At 42.3% G+C, this 16,840-nt stretch overlaps 1 protein-coding gene across 2 annotated transcripts in view; it reads right to left on the bottom strand.

Annotated features, from left to right (window-relative positions):
• Positions 1 to 16,840, bottom strand: part of BACH2 (BTB domain and CNC homolog 2) — a 205,921-nt gene that overhangs the window by 16,385 nt on the left and 172,696 nt on the right. For both annotated transcript variants that reach the window (XM_063124873.1, XM_063124872.1), the window contains exon 4: positions 7,430 to 8,983. In XM_063124873.1, coding sequence (XP_062980943.1) covers positions 7,430 to 8,983 — 1,554 coding nt within the window. The remainder of the gene's footprint in view (positions 1 to 7,429; positions 8,984 to 16,840) is intronic.

The raw sequence follows: 16,840 nt of genomic DNA, 5'->3' as shown, positions 1-16,840 counted from the left end.
GACATGTATCTGAAACTGCTCAGAGAAGTCATCTGGAGGTTCAGGTTGAAGTGTCATTAATATGCAGATGATATGCAGCACAACCTCTCTTTTCCACCATCTAATTCCAGGGAGGCAATTGAAACAATGAACAGATGTTTCGGAACAATACTGGAATAGAAGAAGGCTTACAAACTGAAACTTAATCTGGCTAGGATAGAAATACTGTGGGTTGGGGAACTGGCTAATCTGGATGGAGGTTTAGATCTGACTCTGGATGAGGTTACACTACTCCTGAAGGGCCAAGTGCTTCTGGGAGTGCTTATGGACTGAGCACCGTCTATAGAAATGTTGGTGGCATCAAGGTGCTAGGAGTACTTTTCCCTCATTTTGGTTGGTTCAGCAGCTACGGCTCTATCTAGAGAAAGCTGACCTAGTCATGCATGGGTTATGTCCAGGTTAAATTACTGTAATGCACTTTACATGGGGTTGCCTTTGAAGACAATTTGGAAACTGCAACTGGTACAGAACGTGAGAGCTAGAATGCTTATGGGACCTAGGCACTTGGGTCGTATTACTCCTATTCTGTATTGTTTTACATAGTCAGCCTGTTCAATTTGCAGGCACAATTCAAAGTGTTGGTTTTGGCCTCTAAAGATCTACATAGCTTGGGACCACATTATCTGAAGGACCACCTGCACTATGCATTAAGATCAGCATGAGAGGCTCTACTTTCTGCCCCACCAGCAAGAGCCATTATGCTGGTGGATACTAAGGATAGGGCTTTCTTGGTGGTGGCCCCATACCATTTGAACTCCCTTTCCAAGGGAGCCACGTATAGCCTCATCGCTGCTGTCTTAAAAAAAATTCAAAAAATCCTGATGACACCTTGATTCCAGTCTGCATTTGGTGTTAAAAATCATTAGCAGCTGCTCCTGCACCTTCTCTAGCGTGCTTGTATGTATATGTGTGTTTAATTGAACTTGTACATTCATGTTTCTGTAATACTGTAAGCCAACTTGTGAAAGTGCACTCTAAAAGGTAGAGTAATAATATTTTAAATTATTAAGTGTTTCTGTATGGGGCTCATTCAATCTAAAGGTAAACAGCAGAAGCAAAAGTAAAACCTTTCACCTATTTACCAACATGCCAATTCACACAGGGTCAGAACCGGATGTCTGGACAATGTTTTACTGTGTACTAATACTATTCTGGGACTCAGTCCAAGTTTAAAAGCTCAAAATTCTTTAAAAATGTGGACTTTACAAGAGTTTTGCCTATCTTGCAGTAGTGGACAACAATTATCTCTCTCTCTCTCTCTCACACACACACACACAAACACACACATTTCTTGGCAGTAGTCACTCTCTCTCTCTCTCTCTCTCTCACACACACACACATACACCAAGAGTCACACATGTGCACTTTGTTACATTAAATTTAGCATGAACAAGGTCCACTATATTCCACGATAGTCACAGCATGCAGGAACATATGCTTTAATACTACCTGTTGTTGTTTTTAAACAATTGCTAGCATATAAGAAATCCCTTACACAAACTAAAGTAGGAGTGGGGAATATTAGATATTAGACTACAACTCACATCAGCCCTAACCAACATTGCCATGGTGAAGGGTAATGGGAGTTGCAGCTGAGCAACCTCTGGAGGGCTACACCTTCTCCACCCCTGGAATAAAGCCCCATAGGGGGAAGGATTCTTCTAGTCTAGAATTTCTTATACGGGGAGCATTCTATCATGTGAATCTCCAACTGCGTTCTGAACTAGTACAGTTCTAGGTGTACTAAATACTGTTCTCACACTTCCCAAATGAAGTGATAAAGCCCATGCTCCTCTCTCCCTGCTACACTATTAATTAATGTGTGCCATATGTCAATTATTAATATAGATGGCAAATATATGCTTGGGAACACTGCATGGAAATATATTCTTTGGTACTGCATTTTGAGTACTTTAGTGTAAAATTATTCAGACCCTCTTTTCAGCCTCAGAGCTGAATTCCATTTTGTTCACCTTCTAATGATGATTGGGGCCAAATGCAAATTACCAATATTGATATTGGTATTTTGGAGGGCCAAACTACCAGTAATACCAGCGTATTTTAGCTCAGAGCTCTTATTACCAGTAACTAAGCCTTAGGGGAAGCATATTAAACTTTTAGAATGGGGAAAAATTGCACAAAAGCCAGGTAACCACCCAGCAATTGGTGATCAGGAAAAGGGGTGTGGCCATCAAGGGAACCCTGAAAGGCTGGATTGGAACCCTGGGGCAGGCCACATATGGCCCCCGGGGCTTGAGGTCTGCACCCCTGTTGTAAAGCTTTATTGGATGATGATTTGCTGTTGAAACATGCAAGCTTTCAAGTTCCATTAATCCTAAAGGCTGCAGTGTCTGATTGTAGTTATTGCCAGTGTGATGCTAACGTTAACAACTACAATAGGTTACTTGATGAGGAATATAGGAACCACGGCATATTAAAAAGCTTTCTTTTTGGAGATCGAAATGGTCACATCATGTTAAGAATGAGGTAGCACAGCATGGGGCTGCTTCAGCAGTTAAACCTGAAAGACTAATTGTTCGTAAGTGTGATGCAAAGAGACTGGGGGGAAGTCAGACACCATCTGGGAAAAGGACAATACTATGTAAGAAGTCTGGAGAACAATTTCAGTTAAGAGTTTGTTATCCAGTGCTATTACTGTATAACAAAACACAGGCACTTGATTTTTGCTGTTCTTCACACTATTTTATGTTCTCTCTCTTCTTCTAATCCAGGGATGGGCATCCTTTTTCTGGGTAATCTGGCAGGCACATGTTGGCATTGAGCAGGGCTGGTGCCAATGGTGGGCAGGACCAGAGCCAAAGGTGGGTGCATCACCCTTCCCCCCCTTTCTCCCACCTGCTTTTCTCTGTCTCCATCTTCCTTCCTAAGCAACTGGCTGCAAGGGAAGGAAAAGGTCACTCTTACCAGAAGTATGTACCAATCACACACACAGGGCTTTTGAAATTAGTCTGAGGGCCACATGTTACCCAGCCTGTTCTGATCTGTACTATGTAAAATCACAGGATGCAGCTGTATGGAGAAATTATCGCTGCCTCTTGAAACATGCTGAGAAAAGCCAAGAACCCAATGGTAAAGCAGGGTGGGGGGGAGGGGGGAGAGAACAGTAGTGGTTGACTACACATGTGAGAAATGTCCTGCAAGTGCACTCCTCCCTCTTTGTCACAGATAATGATTTGGTTTGCACATAATGGCGACAAATTGTGGGTTTATACCGCCACCATTTGGAATAGGCAATTTCCGAATGCCCCGATCAGAGGTTATTTTGTGATGTGCGAACCCAGATACTATGGGTTAATTGTGGGTTAAACCCCCCACAGTTAACCTATGGTTAGTTCTTAGATTAACTCTGAGTTGTTTAACCCATGATTAACCCAACACATAGTGTCCAGGTTTGCATGTCATAAAATAACCTCTAATCGGAGGTTTATATTAAAAATGGTGTTGGCACATGATCCTGGCAAATCATAGATTAAATAATTAAGCTATGATCTGCTGCCAATGCATGCAAATGGATCTAATGTTTTGTTCAGTCATTCTGCTTCTTCTTGTTTTAATGCACACACATATATACTTTAATTGCATTATTTCTGATTCATACAGGAATAGTTAGAGCAACCTTATCTGTGACTTAAGCACGCCTGGTGCAAGTTAGGAATGAGTGTGTGAGAGGGTATCAATATGCAACGCCTGGATACAAGAAGCCCACTAAAAGTTAGTGATGGCACAAGTTGGTTTTCAGATTGTTGTATGTAGACTTCAACAGAACATTGGAAAAAAACACACACCCCACATGCACCCAAGCCAGACCTCTCCTTTACTGTAATTCTCATGGTAACCCTGATTCAGTAACAATAATGTGATTTTCTGTCCACTCATAATACGTGTTGGAGAGGGGAGGAGTGAGAGGTGGGTAAGAAATTATTATTATTATTATTATTATTATTGGGATTTGTGCATTCAAGCATGGAGAAAGGGAGAAAATAACGGAGGAAAAAAGTTCTTGAAATAATGAGACATTACTACAACACAGGTGGTAGACTTTGCTTGTGTGTCCTCTGCGCCTCCCCCGCCCCCATACCCCAGAAAAGGGATGCATGATGTTTTTAGAATGTTTTTTAGGAAGTTTTTAACAATGTATATTATGTTTTAATTCAGTTTTATGTATTTTATCATTTGCTGTTGTTCCCCGCCTCGATCAAAATGGAGAGGTGGGTAAGAAATAAATTTATTATTATTATTATTATTATTATTATTATTATTATTATTATTATTGCTATTGCTATTAAATGGTAGTGCTGTAAAGTCCTCAACCTCTTACAGTACAATCTTATATTCATTCGGAAATGTCCCATAGAATCCAATAGGAATTACTCCCAAGTAAGTCTGTATAGAAATATAGTCAATCACTGCAATCCTATGATATCCTCCTAGCAGACTCAGGCTCCCAGCACAGAACCATCTTACCCCCAGCTGCAACATCTTTTTGGGACTGGGAGCTTAAGAGGCAGGCTCCTGCTACGTGGGATCGTGTCCATCTGATCCAGCCAGGAGAGGAAGCCTACAAAGCAAAGGGCCAATCAGCAGCTGCTGTTGTCCCGCCTTGGGGGTTTGCCTAGTCTGTGGAACCTTCCAATTGCCTCCTAGCAGACTCAGGCTCCCAGCACAGAACCATCTCACCCCCAGCTGCAACAACTTTTTGGGACTGGGAGCTTAAGAGGCAGACTGCTTTGGGGGTGGGTCTGCCACCAAGGGGGCGACACCAAGGTGTGGGCCTGCCCCCTTGTTTGTTTTGTTTTCTCCCCCTACTGACTTATAATTTTGTTGTGTATTTTTAAACTTTTTTTTTACATTTCTTTTCCTATGTTTTAAAATGTATGTTTTAAACTTTGTAATACCGCCTTGAGGCCCAGTATTGGGCAAAAGGCGGGATACAAATAAATACAACAACAACAACAATAATAATAATATGCATGATTACTCAGAAGTAGGTCCCACTAAGTTTAATGGAGCTTATTCTCAGGTGAGTGGGTATACAACTGAAACCTAAATGAGTTATGTTAAAAAAAAACACACACCAACGCACCTCATTAACATAAATTGGTTAAAAAATTTATCTGCCATGAGGTATGGCACGGGAAGGGGCATCATTTCTTTTGAGCACAGTTCTTTGGATCTCAGCCATTAGGTAATAGGGGGGCATTTGCAGTCAAAGTGCCATTTTTCATACAGTACTCCAAATTGCAATGACTCAATGAGGAAAGCATAATTTTTCCCCAGTGACACTATACTGCAGCTAAGTGCCAAAATACGCAATATTTTGAAACCAAAAAGCTTCCTTGAGGGAGTCTGTCTCGATGTGTCCCACAATGAACAAGCAACGGTGCATTTATTCCTCAGTGAACCTGGGAAGGCCCTGTGTTCCTCACTCATAAGAACAATAGCAGGTTGGCTAAAGGTCTGTGCAAATGTATCATTATTATATATGCCCCTTATAGCTTTCCTTTCAGACCCTAGCTCAATTTCTCCCTAGTGTGAAATTGTTTGCTTATTAACGCCTGCAAGAGCTTTATACTGAATGCAGTAGCAGTGCTGTTACTGATGAAAAGCATAATCAAGTTAATTGTTGGAAGGTCATATGGCTTTGGGCTAGGAAAGAGATGAGATTCAAGATAGCATGACCTGATAAGGTATAGATTAACTCTCCAGGGATCTGGATTTTTGTTCTGGTTGAGCTCTGTGAACATAGATATGTCCCTTTGCTTATCTGCTCTTCTGCCCATTTTGTTCCTTCCTCCAAATCAGGGGGCGGCAACTTTTTTGGGCCATGGGAACATTTTGCAATTTGATAAACTGTCCTGGGCACCACCACAAAATGGCTGCCATTGGAGGCGTGGCAAAGTACATGTAATTTGCCCAGAAAACCGACTAGAACGCAGAGATAGGTTTGAGCCCCAACACACTAAACAACTCCCTTGAATCCACAATTTTCAGGACCAACACAAACCTATTTCATAGTAATTCCAGCTGCTGTGAAGAAAATGTCTTTTTAAAAGAAAAGAAAAAGTGGGATGGCTAGGGCATCCTGGTGTGTATCAAGGAAGGCGTTGGGAATGGTGGTGCCTGCAGGCACCATGTTACCTACCCTGCTCTAAATGGCCTCCACTCATGGCAGACAAAGTTTAACACCACCAAACAATGGTCACAATCAACCAGGGTTAGATTGCCTTTGCTCCCAGACATGGACACTGTTCTCTGCCTTTTGTCCTTCCTCTCTCAATTTAGTTTTGGACTACCTACAGTTAGCGTTAAATTTGTACCAGCATTTTTGTGAACCAGAGTTTGCAACCATGACTAGAAGCAACAGAGCTAAATAAATAAATAAATGGCCATGGTCATGCATGCCCTAGTTCCAGCCGCTTTGGACCACATACTCTATGTGGGGCTGCCTTTGGAAACTGTTTGGAAATTTCCACAGGTCCAGAATGCTGCAGCCAGACTGTTGACCAAGGCTGGCTACAGGGAGCACATGACTCCCTTTTTACAGCAGCTTCACCGGCTACCCGTCTGTTTCCTGGCGGAATTCAAAGTGCTGGTTATAACCCATAAAGCCTTATACGGAGTTGGACTAGGCTACCTACTCCCAGATGAGATGGCTTGAGTTTTGAGATCTTGGGAGAGGCCCTTCTCTCAGTCCCGTCATCATCAGAAGTCCGTCTGGCTTGGATGCAAGAGAGGGTGTTCTCGGTGGCTGCTTCCAGGTTGTGGAACCCGCTGCCAAGGGAAGCTAGGTTGGCCCCCTCTTTGTTCTCCTTCCTCAGGCAAAGATATTTTTTGTTAAGACAGGCCTTTAACGTTTCAGCTGAATTGTGGCTGAAGGTATTTTAAACTGGTTCTTGCTGCTTATTTCTTTCAATTGTGTTTTCATCTATTTATGTTTATGTTATGCTTTCATTAAGGTTCTGTTTTCAATCTGGATTTTATTGGCCTTGGGTGCGATTTTTTTTGGCGTAAAGGTGAGTTATAAAATAAATAAATAAAGATACTAGAAATGCTGATGCAAGACCTAATGCTAACTACAGTATATTTGAAACTGAAAGGGATTTGGGGGAGGAGGGGAACATATACGCCTATGTGGAGCTCCCAATATCCTAACCCACTGTTAGACGAACAAGCAGATATCTGCACTTGAGTCTTTTCATACGACAGCTTCTTACTGCCCCAAACATATTTTCTGTATTGCTTTTCAATTGGTCTGAAGGCAAGTCAACAAAAAAGGGAGAGAATTGGCTATTATATCCAGAGAAGGACATTTCACAAAACAATGGGCCACAATCAGGTGTTAACAGGTGTACTTATCACAAAACCCTACCTCATGTCCTCTGTCTTGCACAGGACATGACTCACTGTCTGCTTCAGAGAACGATCCAGACTCATCGCTAGAGTTTGTTCCATAGGAGGGCTCACATTTTATCTGGGGTCTGACTTGGTTGTACATTCCATCTCCCATCATGCTCGGCTCCTGATGCTCAGCGGCCAGGAATCGAGCTCCTTGGGAACAGGGGGAAGATGAAAACTCACACAGAGGGAGGCTACAGGGAGAACCACCACTGCCATCCTCCGCATAAGAGTAGGAGGAACATGAGCTGGAGGTCCTTGTTCTGGTTTCTAGAGGAGGAGACCGAGGGCAAACTTTAATTGGCACTGGACAGCTGGTGTTAGGCCGCATCCGTCCTGGTAAGTGATCAGCTGCCTGTCCAATGTGAGAGTAGGTCTGGCAGCTGGGAAGAGATTGGCTGCTTCCTGCCCACAGACCTTTTGGCACAGTCTCGGTGAGATCTTTGTCCAAGCTGCTCACGCCAGAATATGAATGCACCGAAGTGTTTACTTGGTCACAAACGTTTGAAGAGAATATAACGCTCCTCCTGTCCACCTCACCTTCCTGCTTACAGAGGCCTTCAACAAAGCCGGGACCCCTGAGTGGTGATCCCACTGTAAAATTGGAAGCACCCTTCTGAACGGTTTGGGAGAGTCCGTAATTCCCCGTGAAAGGGACATAATCAGTTTTGTGGTCACCCTGAGTTGTCCCCTTGTCAAAAGGGCATGCTGGACTCCTGGCAAAGTGCTGTTGGGAAGTACTGGGGAAGCCAACTAAGTCTACGTTTTTTGTTCGGTTGAAAAAAGACCTTAGGCAGGAAGGAGAGGAACCACTTTTAAGTCCATCAGCTCCAGTGGGACTTGGCTGCTTTCGGTCCATTTCAACATCCCCCTCTTTATCCCTGATGTCAGGCTCGTCTCCAGAGAGGCAAAGCGTGATGTTTTCTTCATCGTTCTCCTCGCTCCTAGGCTCACTTTTAATCTGCCCTACAGCAAGCTCTGGCTTGAGGCCATCGCCAGAACTTTCTTCACTGAATGTGCTTGCAAAACCTGAGGTACTAATGTGTGATGTGTTGTAGACATTCTTGGTACAAGCCAGCTGGTATTTCTTGTATCTGGGGTACCGTGTTACTGCTTCTTTATCCAAACTATCCTTGCCGTCGTTCAGTATGTCAGAGTCAGGCAGCATCCCTTCTTCCTTCTCGGCTCCCGAACTGGCAGATTCAAAGTTAAAGGGCTCTGGGTGTGTTCTCTCTCTCGGGCAAGATATCTTGGACGTCTCCGACTCCATAGTCTCTTCTTCTTCTTCTTCTCCCTCGGAGTTTTCGTCTTCATGCATCCGCTGATAGGTGGTATCCTTTTTGCACAGGAACAGGCCATCCTCATTGTTCAGCAGTTGTGTTTGAAGGAAGCTGAAGCAGGAATCCTCCAGGTTGTGCATACGCAGGAATTCTGCACAGTGGATGACCTCTTGTATGTTTTCTCTGCTGAGTAACAGCTTAGCAGTGTAGGCAAACTGTAACAATGGACCAAATCCCCTGGCAGTGACCTGCAAAAAAACAGGGAAATTGCCAGCATTACCATCAGCACTGCTATTGTCCCAAGCCTCTCAAGTGTAGTTAGATAACCTGACAGCTCTAATGTCCATAAATACCACAGTGTACTAGTTAATCTTTCATTAAGTCAGCAGTGAAGCTACTTCCAATAATTAATGCTGCCTGCTCTATTGCTGTGTGTATACTTCATATTAAAGGATGATCTTAACATTACTTCCAACAAATGACTCAACGAGCAATGAAGTCTTTGGCACTCATGAAATAGCATTCACTCCAGTAACAGTTGTTTAATAAGCTCATGGATGCTGCTATGTTTTCAATGGATTCATAATCCTACCAATTCCACAATTTTTTTTTATAAACTAGGCTGAGTTTACTCTGCAATTACAATAAATTATGCCAGTTACTAAACCCGTTGTTCTTCTCTGTAAATCTACAGTAGCCTCCCCAAACCTGGTGCCCTCCAGGTGTGTTGCACTACAACTCCCATCAGCTCCATGTTGGCTGGGGATGATTGGAGCTGTAGTCCAACACATCTTGAGGAGTGCACTCAGTTGTGGGAGGCTGACACAGGTTTTCAAAGAAACTGGATGTATTTTTATAAGCTTTAGTTTTTATGAGGTTTAGTTAGAACAGCTTCAATATTCAACAGTAGTAATAAAAAATCTATGGATGTTGGGGAAGGGTATGGAGTTTAGCATGAACAAGTAATAGAAGTAGGAAGACAAGGAAGAGTAATGGGAGACGATTGTGCACAGTTCCATGGGAAAGCTTTATGGAACTGTGCACAATCCCATCCCTTAATTGCTAAAATCTCTGTGTGGATTCAGATGAGTAGCCAAACAGTAGTGAGTTAAAACCTTATATTATTGTCATGATTTCTGTAAGCACATGGGGAGGCCAGCTATGGCCTCCAACCACATGACTAAACACAACACTAAACACACCTCTGCTGTCCCAGATTTCAGTGCTGCTGTGAAGAGGTAGCAATGCTAGGCTTAACCATGTAGTTGGAGGCTACAGAAGACCGTTTCTCCACATGGTAAGATTTAAGCAGTTACTGATTAGCTTCTGTTTGCCTCTCTCAGACCATTCCCCCTCTGGATGACCTGTCAGAGGGGGAATGGTACTCTGAATCAGTTTCTTTGATTATGTTGAAGCATGGACACTGGTTAAAAAAGAAGGGAATACAACATTTGGCGAAAGAGCATCCAAAAAGTTATACATTAGGTAACTCAAATAAGAAAATTGTCTGTGTAAAGGACCAGGTAACAATCCAATTTAGTATTTCATTAGTAATTTAATAGTACAGATATCTGGATTATTGAGACGTACTGTAGATAATGAGAGGTCAACTGCATTTGTAGTTTTTTTAAAAAACAATATTACTTCATTTCTCCCCAACAATATCCCTTGTTCAGAGGTTTTGCCATCTCACATTTTCCAAATGCACAGAGATGACAATTTCACCAATGACACTTTCAGTTCTATCTGTCCCTTGCAGCTCCACTGTCTCGCCTCCTCCAAATCTTCTGTAAGAGGAAGAAGGGGATGTCCCATGGCATGAGTGGAAGCCCGCTGGATCTAGCCCTTAAAATACATATTTTACATAGATTTTCTTAAAAGTTCATAAAATAATATACTTTGGGATTTGTTATAATATCAAATTGTGGAACTCATAGAAGAATTAGCACTAAGGAAGCCAATTAAACCTGCCCATGGGAGAAGAACGGGGGAATGGCCATAAATGAGAGGGCTCTTCCCTACAGTGGATCCAAACCTCTGCAATAAGTTGTTATTGGCGGTCTGCCATGCTCCATCACTGCAGGCTTTTAAGAAGGCCTTGAAATCATCAATTCACTCTGGCCTTCTCCTAATATGATTGCTGTTGCTGTTTTTGTTGGTTTTAGAGTGTTCTTACTGTTTTTATTGCTCTTAATATCATATTGATTTTATGTGTTTTATTGCTGTACGCCACCTTAAGGGCTTCTGCCCTGAGAGGTGGGCAAGAAATATTTTAAATAAATAAATTCTGTTAATACAATACAGTGCTGGGTAACCCATTTACCAGAGTGAGTCGTTCTCTCAGAATACATATTTATTCTGTGATTAATTGGGGGATGACATTAAAGTCAGATGTTAAATATGCTACTTGGATAACATTTTTTGTTTGACATGATCTTCCATATGAGTGTTTGTAATAATGACAATAACTAAGTCTGCAAGTAGAGCAGGCAGTTTGTAGACTGAGTAAGCTAGTCCACATTGAAGTCTGAGCTGCTCCTAATCAGGGTCATTGTCCAGGGTGGGCGTATTCAAGCACCTGTGGAAGGCCCACATCCCAGTAGGGCTCCCCCCCCCCGACTTGCTCCTCCTCTTAACTGTTGCAACCTGCTTGTTCACCTGCCTCTTGCTCTCGCCCAGTCAGTAGTGGTGGTGAGAAGGAGGAGCAAAAAATGCCCCCTTGCTTTCTACCTGTTGAACAAGTGAGTGGCGGAAATGCTGAGAAAGAGTAGGAGGAACAATCACAGGAGGTGACCATGGCGGTAAGAAGGAAGGTTCACTGGCGGAGGGGGCGCATTGAAGGTGTCTTGCCTAAGAGCTCTCCAAGACCTGGAACCGGCAGTGCTACTAATAAAGGTATTTGGTTACTGCCCCATTCTGGATTCAGCCCAAGTAAAGATTCCAAAGAACAAAAACTTCTCACAGTAGTTCCCTAAAACAACCGCTAGGTGGAAGAACTGCAAAACAAGTGGAGTCTCTCCTAAGCTCTACTAAAATGTTTTTGACCAGAACTTCTTTCGATGAAGTCTAGGCAAAATAAAAGACATTTCACTGACTCAGAACATTCCACAGAACATTTTCCTCGCAAGCTGAGTCAAGACTTTCAGGCCCCCAAAACTGCAGCATTCCAGACATCTGCTACTTATGTCTTCCTCCAGAGGATATTGCATGGTGTTGTTGACATAGTATCACAGACAGCTGCTTGCTCTTAAAAACACATGACAAAAAATCCAGGAGGGGAAAAAAACGCAAGTGGGGAATATAAGAAGACTGAATCGGTATGGATCATTTGTACCTACACAATTTTTGTATTGGTAACAACACAACACTAATTTACAACAGGCACTGGGTAGCAACGCTATATTCTGAAGTACTATAACAGGCGTACTTGAAAATTTAAGAGATGCCCCCTGGGGAGGAGTCTTAGAAGCATTTCAGATCAGCACTAATGTTTCAAGTACATAAAACAGCAACTTTCATGATGAATGCAAGCAAGGCTTTGCTAGCATGTGTGGAAGTCTGCAGAATCTGGAAGTAGCCTGAAGCTGTCTAAATATTGATTCGGCCTTTATGGTGGGTCCACCACCACGCTGCCTTTGGAATTGCTTGCATTTAATTCACTGTGACAAGAAAGCAGATATTCAGGGACTGTAAAGTGGTTATAAATATTGCACATTTTAAAGATGAAAGTTTAAAAGCTGCATACATTACATCTACTCACTTGTTTCTGTGTATGTTGGTAAGGGTTCCCCTCCCCACCTCTTTCTGGGAGAAACTTTTAAGTGAGCTACAATGACAGCATAACCAAAAGAATCCATAATGGATACAACAACTTTCTGCAGCATTTGTGATGAAAGTAAAATGGTGGTTTTAAAAAAATTATATCCAAAGGGTGCCAATTTATTAAGATCCTACATAAAGCAGAGTAGTTGCGAGTTCTACCACGCATTTCAACCTAGCATCTCAGCCCTAAAAATGTCCCCTCAGAATGGTGTATCAGAAAGCATGCCACTCTTTTCCTTAGACACATCTCTTTACTGAATACCCACTCTGAATGCAGTGACCTCAATTCTGTGAAGCCATTGTGTACGTGGGGGGGGGGGGGGAGAGAGAAACCCTCTATGCACATCAAAATGGCCGTGCGGAGTGCGTTCTGAACAGGGACACACATAGGAAGCCGTCTTATAGGGAGTCAACCTATTAGTCCATCTAGTGCAGTATTGTTGGTACTGACTGGCAGCATCTCTCTAGGGTTTCAGCCCTACCCGGAGATGCCAGGGATTGAACCTTGGACTTCCTGCATGCAAAGCAAGTGATCTACCACTGAGCCATGACCCTCCCCTCTTAAAGGCAGCTTAATATCACTTAGGATCAGTTGTAATCCAGACAACCCCACATTTTTAAGGGCACAATTCTATGCATGTTTAGGCCGAAAAAGGTCCTACAACTCCCAGTATCCCACCAGCCATCAATGCTGCTTGGAGCTAGAGGAGTTTCTTTCTGCCTAAGCTTGCGTAGGATTGCATCCTAAGTGGTTCAGATTAGCCTTCAATCTTGTGCTAATACATCTAGTTCCTCTGTGTAGTTACATTCCTCTGTCCTCTGCGCAGTAGAGAGCACATTAGGATGTGGGAGATTAACATTCCAATCTCTACTCAGTCATGAAATTCACATGGTGATTTTGGGCAAGTTGCTCACTCTCTATTACCCTACAGAGCAGCTGAGATTAATACAAAGGAAGAATATAGCCTATCTGGCTACTTGAGATGTTACCGAACCGCCACAACTCAAAAGGCTCAAAATACAAGGCAAGCTTTACGACCTCCAACTTTTCTCCCACTTGAATTTTAATCCAAACTCATGAAAAAACTGAACTTCTCTCCCTCCAACTGGCACATTCGCACTGCCAAACCCCCTACCCGTCTCCAATTCATGAGCCTCCAAACACTGCTCTATTTCCTTCCACCTGCTTATCAACCTGCTGTCTGAGGAAGGTCTCTGCTGTCCCTTCTGGCATTTGAAGTGCTACCCTCCAAGAAACCAGATGGGAAAGAGAGGAAAGGAAAATTTGCAAATTTGCAGGTAGTGGGAGATGACAAACTTTTGCCCATCTGATGATCTCATTTAGGGTACAGTGAGGTCCAACCGGATTAACTGAACAGTGAAGTGGCCAAGTTTGCAGATGACACCAATGATTTAGGGGGGCTAAAACAAAAGGGGATTGTGAGGAGCTCCAAAAGGATCTCTCCAAACTGGGAAAATGGGCATTCAAATGGAAAATGCAGTTCAGTATAAACAAGTGTAAAGTGATGCACGTCGAGGCAAAAAAATCCCAACTTCAAGTATAACCTGATGGGATCTGAGTTAGCAATGACTGACCAAGAAAGCGAACTTGGGGTTGTGGTGGACAGCTCAATGAAAATGTGTGGCTGCTGTAAAAAAAAGCAAACTTTATATTAAGCATATTTAGAAAAGGAATTGAGAATAAAATTGCCAGTATCGTGCTGCCTTTATTCAAATCTATGGCATGACCACACTTGGAATACTGAGTGCAGTTCTGTTCACCATACTTAAAAAAAGATACTATAGAGCTGGAAAAAGTGCAGAAAAGGGCAACTAAAATGATCAAGGGGCTGGAGCATCTCTCCTATGAGGGAAGCTTACAACAGCTGGGATTACTTAGCTTGGAAGAGGGTAAGAGGAGACCTGATAGAGATGTACAAAATTATATACCCACAATGTATGGGTCCTGTCCCCCCTCCCCCCCCCCCCCCGTTTTCATGATGTATTTTCTGTTCTGTTTGTTGATATTCACAATAAAAGAATGTTAAGAAAACAAAACAAAAAACAACTAAACAACAAAAGCTTTTGGCTTGTAAAGCCCAATTTCAAAATGCAACAGGGATTGGTGGGGGCAGATGCTCACCCATCTGTTCTTGCCAAGACCACTCTGAAATAAGGTGGGAAAGTAACCTATCACCACCATAAATGATGTGGGTGAGCTGAAGGGACAGCTTCAATCATTTTGTCATTTTAACCCCATTGGTCTGCTGAGTCCTTTTCCTGTTCTGCTGGTTTTCAACTCATTTTATGGCTTTTGTTCTTGTCATCGTCTTTAAAATTCTCATAAGCTGTACTGGAAGTCTTCAGACTGAATAGTGGAATGTTAAGTATTTGTAATAAAAAGGGATAAATACAAATTTCTACAAAAGCAGACCAAAACAGAACATTTCAGTGACTGTCATCACTTCCTTTAGTTCTCTGTGTCTTTCTTTCCCACTCAGCCCACCTGTTTTTCAACTATAAAGTGTTTAAGGCAAGGGACCATCTCCTCCCACACAGTCTGGATATTGCGGACTCCACTGGGATATAAGTGATTCAATGTAGTACTGTTCATTGGGAAATAAGTAGTCAACACACATAGTAGGTGGATATTGATTTAAGTGCAGTACAAAATGGTCATTCCATAGTTTCAAATATTTTAGGGCAACCTTCCCCAACCTGGTGCCCTCTAGATGTTTTGGACAGTAGATGTTTCCCAGACAGTATGGCCAATGATCACGAATACTGGGAGTTGTAGACCGAAACATCTGGAGGGACTGGCTTGGGGACGGCTGTTTTAGAGGGAAGTTCAGACAATAAACTTGTAGGATTTTTCAAAATGAGAAAGGTATGAAAACTTTAAATAGAACATTCTGTTCCTCCCTTTTTTCTGTAAATTGTGCCAAGCCTCTAGTATTCAATTTAGGGATTGGACATATGCTACTTCTTTGGGAAAGCTCACTGCAGTCTATTAAAGGAATAGTTTAGGAGACCCTATCTCCATCATTCCACCTTTCTTGGTCAAGTCTCCTTTGGAACTATTCATTACACTCACTCACTTTCAGTCATTTTCTTGATGTTAGTCCTGTAACCCTAATGCCACCAGCAACCAAGGATATTTATCCAGTGTTAGAAGCCATATATGAAATGAAATATATGGCTTAATGCAGATATAAAAATTAACTAACGTTTAGGGATCCAAACAAGGCTGTGGGCACTCCTTCCTTCCCACTCCTCTGTTCTTATGCATAATTTCCCCATTCTCATGTTCATTTTATGGGCAATTTTTGTGGTTGTCAAAAGACTCAGGCCATCTTCAGGTTGGTGACGGTTGTACATCATGTAGAACAGAAGTAGATGGGGAAAGGGGGAATTTGTGTGCAGATTCCTAAACTTTTATGTTGATGTCTGTGATATGCCTCACATTTTATGTCTGAACCATGCCTCATTTTTTACTTGCATCAGAGGTGGTTTGCTTTAAAAAAAAAATCAGATATATTAGCCAATTTACTTAATGGCCTCACTAGGCATTTTCCTAAAGCTACAATTTATATAATAAAGCATTCTCTAGAAATAGAAGATAAGCTTAGTGACAGTTAACACTGATTCTATTTTTTCTCCACAGCCTTACAAAAGTCTGAGGGATTAAACATGACTTCTAAGCTCATTGCATGTAATTAGCATGCTTGTGCTTTCTTTTTAAAACAGCCAGGAAGCTGGTGTAACCTGGGTATGTGTGTGAGCAGGCACAACCTCCCCCACAAATCAACACCTCTTTTAGCAAACGAGAGCCAAACAGATGCATGTGGCACACCAAAATGCAGAGTTGTTTATATGTAAGAAAATTATAAAGTAATTTTTGCACATTATTTATTAAATTGTTCCTAAAATATGCAGGATATGGATAGCCAGACAGAAAGAACAGCATGTGAGCTTTAAAGAGTAGGAAAAATGTATGAAGAAAAGGATTTGTTGTTTAGGCTGGGACAAGGATGCTAACCCACCCACCCACCCACACTATGTATCACTGCCTAAGTAGGACCTAATTCTAAAGTAATCCTATGCCTGTCATTCAGGGTCTATGACATGCACAGTAAAGAGTGCAAATCTCTATTTTCCACATAGACCTGTGGATCGCTAAGATCATTAGAAGCACCTCTGCTGGTTGTACAACAACCTGGAGATTGCCATCTGGTGGCAACCTAGAAGCAGGGCCTTCTCCATCTTGGTAGCCACCGTATGGC

The sequence above is a fragment of the Elgaria multicarinata genome, chromosome 4 (assembly GCF_023053635.1).
Source record: "Elgaria multicarinata webbii isolate HBS135686 ecotype San Diego chromosome 4, rElgMul1.1.pri, whole genome shotgun sequence".
Classification (NCBI taxonomy): domain Eukaryota; kingdom Metazoa; phylum Chordata; class Lepidosauria; order Squamata; family Anguidae; genus Elgaria; species Elgaria multicarinata.
Note: the sequence above shows the minus strand (reverse complement) of the source record. Positions and strands in the feature narration are given on the sequence as shown.